This window comes from Chiloscyllium plagiosum, unplaced genomic scaffold (assembly GCF_004010195.1).
Source record: "Chiloscyllium plagiosum isolate BGI_BamShark_2017 unplaced genomic scaffold, ASM401019v2 scaf_14426, whole genome shotgun sequence".
Lineage (NCBI taxonomy): Eukaryota > Metazoa > Chordata > Chondrichthyes > Orectolobiformes > Hemiscylliidae > Chiloscyllium > Chiloscyllium plagiosum.
The window spans coordinates 1-8,923 of NW_025211648.1; the positions used below are offsets into that span (position 1 = coordinate 1).

Sequence of the window (8,923 nt, forward strand, 5' to 3'; positions counted from 1 at the left end):
GATCTGGGGAGTAGAGCCAAAATTGAGAGCACTGCTTCTTGGACAAGTCAAGCAATAGTCTGAGATAGTCGTACTCACGGACTCATATCATACAGATAGTGTCCCAGACATCACCATCACCATCACCATCACCATCCCTGAATATGTCCTGTCCCACCAGCAGGACAGACTCAGCAGAGGTGTTGGCACAGTGGTATCCATTTAGGAGCCCTTGACATTAACTCCGGACCACACGCAGGCTCACGGCATCAGGTCAAATATGGGCAAGGAAACCTCATGTTAATTATCTGTACCATCCTCCCTTAGCTCCTCCATTTGAACAGCATTTGGAGGAAACATTGATGATGACAAGGGTGAAAAATATACTCTGGGTGGGGATTTCGATGTTCACCACCCAAGGGTGGCTCAGCAGCAGCATTCCCAATTGAGCTGGTCGGGTCCAAAGGGACATAGTTGCTAATTGTGTCTGCAGCAGGTGGTAAGGGAACCAACAAGAGGGAAGAACACAATTATCCAAACCCTTACAGATCTGACAGCCACAAATGGAGCTGTCCATGGCCCAGAGCGGAGTGGGGCACGGAGGGGAGCGGGGGAAGGAGCAGGGAGGGGAGCAGGGTCGGGGGCAGGGGCCAGAGAGGAGTGGGGGCAGGGGCCCGGAGGGGCCCGGAGGGGAGCGGGGGAAGGGGGCCCGGAGGGGAGCGGGGGAAGGGGGCCCGGAGGGGAGCGGGGGAAGGGGGCCCGGAGGGGAGCGGGGGAAGGGGGCCCGGAGGGGAGCGGGGGAAGGGGGCCCGGAGGGGAGCGGGGGAAGGGGGCCCGGAGGGGAGCGGGGGAAGGGGGCCCGGAGGGGAGCGGGGGAAGGGGGCCCGGAGGGGAGCGGGGGAAGGGGGCCCGGAGGGGAGCGGGGGAAGGGGGCCCGGAGGGGAGCGGGGGAAGGGGGCCCGGAGGGGAGCGGGGGAAGGGGGCCCGGAGGGGAGCGGGGGAAGGGGGCCCGGAGGGGAGCGGGGGAAGGGGGCCCGGAGGGGAGCGGGGGAAGGGGGCCCGGAGGGGAGCGGGGGAAGGGGGCCCGGAGGGGAGCGGGGGAAGGGGGCCCGGAGGGGAGCGGGGGAAGGGGGCCCGGAGGGGAGCGGGGGAAGGGGGCCCGGAGGGGAGCGGGGGAAGGGGGCCCGGAGGGGAGCGGGGGAAGGGGGCCCGGAGGGGAGCGGGGGAAGGGGGCCCGGAGGGGAGCGGGGGAAGGGGGCCCGGAGGGGAGCGGGGGAAGGGGGCCCGGAGGGGAGCGGGGGAAGGGGGCCCGGAGGGGAGCGGGGGAAGGGGGCCCGGAGGGGAGCGGGGGAAGGGGGCCCGGAGGGGAGCGGGGGAAGGGGGCCCGGAGGGGAGCGGGGGAAGGGGGCCCGGAGGGGAGCGGGGGAAGGGGGCCCGGAGGGGAGCGGGGGAAGGGGGCCCGGAGGGGAGCGGGGGAAGGGGGCCCGGAGGGGAGCGGGGGAAGGGGGCCCGGAGGGGAGCGGGGGAAGGGGGCCCGGAGGGGAGCGGGGGAAGGGGGCCCGGAGGGGAGCGGGGGAAGGGGGCCCGGAGGGGAGCGGGGGAAGGGGGCCCGGAGGGGAGCGGGGGAAGGGGGCCCGGAGGGGAGCGGGGGAAGGGGGCCCGGAGGGGAGCGGGGGAAGGGGGCCCGGAGGGGAGCGGGGGAAGGGGGCCCGGAGGGGAGCGGGGGAAGGGGGCCCGGAGGGGAGCGGGGGAAGGGGGCCCGGAGGGGAGCGGGGGAAGGGGGCCCGGAGGGGAGCGGGGGAAGGGGGCCCGGAGGGGAGCGGGGGAAGGGGGCCCGGAGGGGAGCGGGGGAAGGGGGCCCGGAGGGGAGCGGGGGAAGGGGGCCCGGAGGGGAGCGCGGGAAGGGGGCCCGGAGGGCAGAGGAGGCAGGGGACCGGAGGGGAGTGCAGGCAGGGGCCAGAGGGCAGAGGGGACAGGGGCCGGAGGGCAGAGGAGACATAGAAATGTCATTATCCACCTTAAGAAATCAAAATCTATAAATAGAGAGGCGAGACATATCACCAGCACTTCACCAGAGACTCTCACTGATGATGAAACATTTGAAAACAAACCTTCAAGCTCAGCAAGCTAACCTACAGACTTATCAGCCTGAGCTACAATCTTCTCAAAAATTGCTAAATACTGTAATGTCTATCTTTTTAGCTTTAATTCTTATTTTCCTTAGTTATACTGCATATATCTGCAGTGTAGCTCAACTTTTTTTTCTCTATATCCTCCATTTATTGGACCTAAGCTTGTAGCTCGGTACTTTGTACCTAAAATGGTGCTGTGTGTTGACAACATTGTGCACTTTTCACTCTTTTGTAACTTGAGTGCATGCGACAATAAATCTAATTCTGAATTCTACACCAGCACACATCTGGTCACCTCCAGCTAGAAGGAGGAGGGCAGCAACTACGTTGGACGGTCGCCACCTACAAGTTCCCCTCCAAGCCACTCATCATCCGGACTTGGAAATATATTGACATCCCTCCAGTGCCGCTAGGTCAAAATCCTAAATAACCTTCCCTAAGAGTATTGTGGGTCAATCTACAGCTTTTGCAGACAACCTTCTCAAGGGCAACTAGCATGGGCAATAAAATCCTGGTCAGACAATGATGTTCACGTCCCGTAAGTGAATTTTTAAAATATGGACTGCCATTTTTGACCCACGGGAAGGGAATCAAGGTGAAGGTGTAAAACCATTTCTGGAAAAATTGAGCAGTTCTAAGTACCTCGGGTTAGTGATGAGAGCAGATGAAACATCAAAACCGAAATTAAGCAACAGATTAGCTCTGGTTGCAGAAACTGATGAAGTGCATTGAAGTATCGTGTGCCAGAAGCTGATGCTGAAAGGGAGGTTCTGCAAGACAATTTTCTTGCAGTTGCAACTCACTCAATGTCAGCATGGGTTCTTTTCATAAAAATGGGTTTTAAAACTCCTCAAAGAAATTTAAGAGCTTCTTACATGGTTTCAGCTTTCAAAAAGTACAGTGATCCTTTCTACAATCCCTGGCTTTTCCTATTTCAGTCCACAATCCAAAAAACAAGACGGACATGTATGGTAATGGGGAAGGCCCGAGATCAGATGAAAAGATGTGGTGGTATGAGACTTCGAAGCTGTAGGATTGTCAGAAGCACTGACAAATGGGGATGTGCTATCGTCCAGCATTGTGGCGACTCCAAGAAAATGGGAAAAAAGAAAAACAGTTGACAGCTAGGTCAAAGTGACAGTCCATCTACTTTCTCAACCATGACAGCACCCAGCACAAGATGACAAGGGCCAAGCATTTAAAATCATGAAGTGGAAAACCATACTCAAGCTCATTCCAAAAATTTTACAACCACAAAGACCAAAGACCAACAATCTCTACATCACAACACAAAACACTGAGCACAGAAAAAGCAATTACGCCAATTTTCCTGGAGTATTGGAGCTGAGGGGTGACGTTAGAGAGGTTTAAGAAATCATGGGGAACATTGATAGGGTGAATAGCATAGGTCTTTTTCCTTGGGCGGGAGAACAAAACTAAAAGGCATAAGTTTGAGATGAGAAGGGAAAGATTAAAAAGGACCTTGAAGGGTAACTTTATCGTGCAAAAGGTGGTACATGTATAGAACGAGCTGCTGGAAGAAGTGGAGGTTGGTACAATTACAACATTTAAAAGATATCTGGGATGGGTATATGAATATGAATTGGAACGAAACGTTGAATCTCCTGTTCCCTGGATGCTGCCTGACCTGCTGTGCTGTTCCAGCAATAAAGATTAAAAAGGACCTTGAAGGGTAACTTTTTCGTGCAGAAGGTGGTACATGTATAGAACGAGCTGCTAGAGGAAGTAGTGGAGGTTGGTACAATTACAACATTTAAAAGATATCTGGGATGGGTATATGAATATGAATTGGAAGGATTGAGGAAAATGGGCTAAATGTTGGCAAATGGGACAGTGCAGATGAGTTGGACCGAAGGATCTGCTTCCATGCTGTGATTTCTATGGACTCGATAAGAGCTGAGGACACGTGCACCACAGCTAGCCATACCATTGGATAAATTATTCCAGCCCAACAATGGTAATAACAGCTAGCTGACAAAATAGAATATGCCTTGTTATATGCTATCCACAAATATACAAATCAGCAGTAACTGATGCAAGGAGGTGCCAACAGGGAAAAAGAAATGAAAGCTACTGGCTTTCAAAGGTTTACAATGACCAAAGATAATTCAAAGTTTTGTCAAAAATACAATAATAGCCAAATGCTGTGGTTAATTATAACAAAGTAGACAGGAGGCTGGAGGAACACAGCAAGCCAGGCAGCATCAGGAGGTAGAGAAGTTGACGTTTCAGGTGTAACCCTTCTCATGTCCCAAAACTTCGACTTCTGCACCTCCTGATGCTGCCTGGCTTGCTGTATTCCTCCAGCCTCCTGCTGTCTCCTTTGAATTCCAGCATCTGCAGTATTTTCTTGTCTCTAACCAAGTTAATTATAACAAAACAGACAAGCATTTGTGAGGGATTTCTATGTAGCATGGTTTTCCTACTAAATTGTGTAGAGGTGTTAATACTAACTTGAGAGGCCTCTACTTAATGTCAGGAAGAGCCTGGGTGTCCCTGGAGATGAAGCACGCGGTATCCACCAATACCCTCAAGATTTTCAGGGAGAGGTGGGCACTGCAGGGAGTGGAGTGCATTATTTCCCTCTCTAACTCTTTTGATTTAATCCCTGCCCTGCTCTTCACTGTTTGATCACACAGCATTGCCCTTTGATGAAAAGGGCACTGCTTGTCACTGGCCACTTGGGTGTTTCCCTTCCACCTGGTGGTGGAAATTGAATAAAGATTTATACACCTGTTGTCTTTCAATGTGTCTCACATCTGCACACACACACACAAAAAAAAACCATGTCAGGAAACAGTTATGGACTGCAGATTAGTGTGTCTTCACAGGCACCAATGGAATTGGGTAGACGGTAAGGTTGAGAGTTTTGAGGGTCCCCTCTACTTAATGGGATATTGGCTGAGTTCTAACCATAGTTGTTCAGCTCTCTAGTACTCACCCCTCTGTCCATCCCATGTCTTCTGTATGTTCCCTCACTTCTTATGCACACTTCTATTTCCCTGATGTCCTCATTCACCCAGCATCCAGTTGGTACACAACCAATCAACGCAGTCATATGAGAATGTGTTTGAAATGCAAATAAATATGCATTCAGGCATTCATTTACCACCTCAAAGAAAATGGATTATTATAAGGTAATAAAGATTCAAAGTTTGGGAGAAGATTTGTATATATTCGGACCCAATATACCGACCACTGCAGCGGACAGCTGGAACTGACAACCAGAAGCGGCAGTTACAAATCACTATAAATGCCGGAGGAAACATCACAGAAGCACTTCACAGGAGGCTCCCAAGCACTGAGGATGTCACCTAGACAGGGGACGAAACGTCTGCAACACAAATTCCTAGCTCAGCGAACAGAACCACAACAGGTAATAAAGATGCCAATAGGCACAAAGCTAGCTCTCCCTTTTGCAATAGATTAAACAGACTGCGGATCCAGACTGATTTGTGATTCTTAGAGCTTCAAGCATACATAATCAGGCCAACTGGCAACTGAATCAACAGAGATAGTTTGAACAGCTACTCAGACATCTGTGTTACCAGATTTAGGACAAGGTTAAGAGATGTGACGCGGATAGACAATTTCCTCAGTGGAACTTTGAGTGCCTGAGGCTCGTTGGCAGTTTGGTGAGAGAATAAGGGTAGCAACACTCTTCAAAGAGAATACAAAATTTGTTTTGGTTCCTGACTCCAGATGAGAGGTCCTGCATGGTTCACAATTCCTCAAAGGAACTGTGAAGCACATTTTATAGTAAAACGGAATAGAGTCCTTCAAAATTGCACAGACTCAGAAATGCCAATGTCTGCAACAGAGCTGGCAGGGGCAGGGATGTTATGTAAGAAGTCACCACCAGCATCTTTATCGCACAAGTTTTGCTGGAAAGATGAATCCTGCATCAGGCCACCTGTTTGTTTATTCTTTCTTGGATGTGGATGTCACAAACACGGCCAGCATTTGTTAACTATCCCAAATCCTTGCTTGACTATTTCTCCACTCCCTCCGTTACAACCCCAACCTCAGTATCAAACCAGCAGACAAGGGAGGCGCGGTAGTAGTTTGGCGCACCGACCTCTACACCGCTGAGGCCAAACGCCAGCTCGCAGATACCTCTTCCTACTGCCCCCTTGACCATGACCCCACCCCCCACCACCAAACCATCATCTCCCAGACCGTCCATAACCTCATCACCTCGGGGGATCTCCCATCCACCGCCTCCAACCTCATAGTCCCACAACCCCGCACCTCCCGCTTCTACCTCCTGCCCAAAATCCACAAACCTGACTGCCCCGGACGACCCATCGTCTCAGCCTGCTCCTGCCCAACCGAACTCATCTCGGCATACCTCGACACGGTCCTGACACCCTTAGTCCAAGAACTCCCCACCTACGTTCGGGACACCACCCACGCCCTCCACCTGCTCCATGATTTTCGCTTCCCCGGTCCCCAACGCCTTATTTTCACCATGGACAACCAGTCCCTGTACACCTCCATCCCCCATCACGAAGGACTCAAAGCACTCCGCTTCTTCCTTTCCCGCCGTACCACCCAGTACCCTTCCACCGACACCCTCCTTCGACTGACCGAACTGGTCCTCACCCTGAACAACTTCTCCTTCCAATCCTCCCACTTCCTCCAAACAAAAGGAGTAGCCATGGGCACCCGCATGGGCCCCAGCTATGCCTGCCTCTTCGTAGGGTATGTGGAACAATCCATCTTCCGCAACTACACTGGCCCCACCCCCCACCTTTTCCTCCGCTACACCGATGACTGTATCATGCAGTCATCAATGTAGCGGAGGAAGTGGTGGGGAGTGGTGCCGGTGTAATTATGGAAGATCAACTGTTCTACGTAGCCAACAAAGAGACAGGCCTAGCTGGGGCCCATACGTGTGCCCATGGCTACCCGTTTGGTCTGGAGGAAGTGGGAGGATTCAAAGGAGAAATTGTTAAGGGTGAGGACCAGTTCGGCCAAACGAATGAGAGTGTCGGTGGAAGGGTACTGTTGGGGACATCTGGAGAGGAAAAAACGGAGGGCTTGGAGGTGTAGAGGGATTGGATATCCATGGTGGTCAATTGGGCCAAGGGGCTGATGAGTAGCAGGTGGTGTTTAATTTAGATAAATGTTAGTTGCTGTATTTTGGTAAGGGAAAATATGGGGAGGACTTATACGCTTAATGGTAGGGTCCTGAGGAGCGTTGCCATACAGGTTCATAATTCCTTGAAGGTAGAGTCGTAAGTAGACAGGGGAGTGAAGAAGGCCTTTATTGGTCAGTGCATTGAATATAGAAGGTGGAATGTTATTGGTCAGTGCATTGAATATAGAAGGTGGAATGTCATGTGGCTGTACAGGAAATTGGTTCAGCCACTTTGGTCTTTCAATTCAAGTCTCCCTTTCTTGGGAAGGATGTTGTGAAACTTGAAAGGGTTCAGAAAAGATGTACAAGGATGTTGCCAGATTTGGGGGTTTTGAGCTATAACGAGAGGCTGAATAGGCTGGGGCTGTTTTCCCTGGAGCTTTGATGCTGAGGGATGACCTAATGAAGGTGTATAAAATCATGAGGGGCATGGGTAAGGTGAACAGTCAAGGTATTTCCACTAGGATAGCGGAGTCCAAGGCATGGGTTTAAGGTGAAAGAAGAAAGATTTAAAAGGCAACTAAGCGGCAACTTCTTCACACAGTGGGTGGTGTGTATGGAATGAGCTGCCAGAGGAAGTGGTGAAGGCTGTGACAATTACATTTAAAAGGCATCTGGATGGGTAGATGAATAAGAAGGCTTCAGAGGGATATGGGCCGGGTGCTGGCAGGTGGTTGGGTTGGGATATCTGGTCAGCATGGACAGGTTGGGCCGAAGGGTCTGCTTCCATGCTGTAGATCTCTATGACTCTATGCCATGTGTCCCTCCACCTGGCAGTGGACCCCCACCCTGTCAATGCTGTCCTTGCCCAGCCAGTGTACCCCCCCACCCTGTCAATGCTGTCCTTGCCCAGCCAGTGGACCCCCCCACCCTGTCAATGCTGTCCTTGCCCAGCCAGTGGACCCCCCCACCCTGTCAATGCTGTCCTTGCCCAGCCAGTGGACTCCCCACCCTGTCAATGCTGTCCTTGCCCAGCCAGTGGACTCCCCACCCTGTCAATGCTGTCCTTGCCCAGCCAGTGGACTCCCCACCCTGTCAATGCTGTCCTTGCCCAGCCAGTGGACTCCCCACCCTGTCAATGCTGTCCTTGCCCAGCCAGTGGACTCCCCACCCTGTCAATGCTGTCCTTGCCCAGCCAGTGGACTCCCCACCCTGTCAATGCTGTCCTTGCCCAGCCAGTGGACTCCCCACCCTGTCAATGCTGTCCTTGCCCAGCCAGTGGACTCCCCACCCTGTCAATGCTGTCCTTGCCCAGCCAGTGGACTCCCCACCCTGTCAATGCTGTCCTTGCCCAGCCAGTGGACTCCCCACCCTGTCAATGCTGTCCTTGCCCAGCCAGTGGACTCCCCACCCTGTCAATGCTGTCCTTGCCCAGCCAGTGGACTCCCCACCCTGTCAATGCTGTCCTTGCCCAGCCAGTGGACTCCCCACCCTGTCAATGCTGTCCTTGCCCAGCCAGTGGACTCCCCACCCTGTCAATGCTGTCCTTGCCCAGCCAGTGGACTCCCCACCCTGTCAATGCTGTCCTTGCCCAGCCAGTGGACTCCCCACCCTGTCAATGCTGTCCTTGCCCAGCCAGTGGACCCCCCCCACCCTATGCCCCATGTTATATTTCCCGCCCTCGCGCGCTCCGCGGACTCTCACCTGC

The 8,923-nt window shown here is 53.2% G+C and overlaps 1 protein-coding gene across 1 annotated transcript; it reads left to right on the forward strand.

The window, feature by feature from the left end:
• Positions 1-542: 542 nt before the first annotated feature.
• Positions 543-2,018, forward strand: LOC122547089 (glycine-rich cell wall structural protein 1.8-like). The gene has a single exon (XM_043685668.1). It carries the CDS (start codon positions 543-545, stop codon positions 2,016-2,018), a length of 1,476 nt encoding a protein of 491 aa, XP_043541603.1.
• Positions 2,019-8,923: the final 6,905 nt, after the last annotated feature.

Coding starts and splice junctions, on each gene's coding strand:
- LOC122547089 (XM_043685668.1), top strand. CDS start 543: ATGGAGCTGTCCATGGCCCAGAGCGGAGTGGGGCACGGAGGGGAGCGG.